At 32.8% G+C, this 1,425-nt stretch overlaps 1 protein-coding gene across 1 annotated transcript; it reads left to right on the top strand.

The window, feature by feature from the left end:
- Nucleotides 1-521: 521 nt before the first annotated feature.
- Nucleotides 522-677, top strand: LACBIDRAFT_299260 (uncharacterized protein; the record flags this gene model as incomplete). Its single annotated transcript, XM_001882353.1, has 1 exon — nucleotides 522-677. The coding sequence occupies one exon, from the start codon at nucleotides 522-524 to the stop codon at nucleotides 675-677; it is 156 nt and encodes a 51-aa protein (XP_001882388.1).
- Nucleotides 678-1,425: the final 748 nt, after the last annotated feature.

Below are 1,425 nucleotides of genomic sequence, written 5' to 3'. Positions count from 1 at the left end.
ATGAATCCTTATTGCAGCTATCACTACCTATACTAATATCTATAACATTACCTTTCCATTCATTGATCAATAGAATTATAAGTCTGTATAGTCTATTTCGCTTTTTTGTAGTATTAATAATAATAAGTAATAAGCAATAATGCACTGGAATCACTGAAATCCACTGGACTCCAGTGGATTCTGACTCACAAGTGGCTACCACCTTTATCATAAAACCAAGGCACTTGCCTGTAGAGCTGTGTGTATAAGTCCACAAGTTTTATGAAAGGCCTTTCATAGGTGTGTCCTGTGTCTTTCTTTCTCATAAAGGCTATAAATGTAGGCAAAGACCACAGGATCCTTTCATAACATTTCTTAGGACCTTTCATAAAAGCTTTCATAATTATTATCATGTGCTTTCTATGAATATTTCATTGAAGCTGTTCAGTTCTTTCATTGTACTTTTCATAATTAAACCTGTGCGCTTTCAATAGGTATTTCATTCACTGGGTTAGGTGTATTCATTGCCTTTTTCATAATTAATGGTGTGCACTTTCATTGAATATTTCATTAGGAATTTTCGGCACTTTCATTGCTTTTTTCATAATCAATCCAGTGTAATTTCAATAAATATTTCATTGACTATGTCAGGTGTATTCATTGCCTCTATCATATTTAATGGTGTGCGCTTTCATTGAATATTTCATTAGGAATATTGGATGCTTTCAATAAATATTTCATTCCCTAGGTCAGGTGTATTCATTGCCTCTTTCATTAGGAATTTCAACAATTTTCATTCCCCTTTCATTGAATATTTCATTAGGAATATTGGATGCTTTCATTGTACTTTTCATAATTAATGTTGTGTGATTTCAATAAATATTTCATTCCCTAGGTCAGGTGTATTCATTGCCTCTTTCATTAGGAATTTCAACCATTTTCATTCCCCTTTCATTAATTAATGCTGTGCGCTTTCATTGTGCATTTCAATAAATATTTCATTGGCTAGGTTATATGTATCCATTGCTTCTTGTGCACTTTCATTGAATATTCCACAGCTTTCATTGAGTATCTCTCAATATTTCATTCCAATTTCATATCTACCCCCAGGGCTATCATTATGATTTTTCATTATATTCCATGATAGCAATAAAATAGCTATTATGGTCCGCATTGGGAGGGTGGTCACATGACCAATTTCCAAAAATGGGAAAAAAACAAAAGTTGTAGCTCTTCACCATAGCTTTCTGAATCAGTTGGAATTATGTTCTAAAGTGCTTCCATTGTGGAGATATGAGGTAAAATGTTTTCAAAAGTGCTGCGTTTTTTTTGTTTTTTGCATTTTTCTACATGAAAAGAACACTAAACAACATGATTTCAACAGATTTAGAAAGCTAAGAGAAGGGGCTACAACTATTGTATCATGAGAAATTTCTCCCAAAAAGG

This window comes from Laccaria bicolor, genomic scaffold (assembly GCF_000143565.1).
Source record: "Laccaria bicolor S238N-H82 LACBIscaffold_16 genomic scaffold, whole genome shotgun sequence".
NCBI lineage: Eukaryota > Fungi > Basidiomycota > Agaricomycetes > Agaricales > Hydnangiaceae > Laccaria > Laccaria bicolor.
This window is presented reverse-complemented; position numbering and strand designations above follow the sequence as displayed.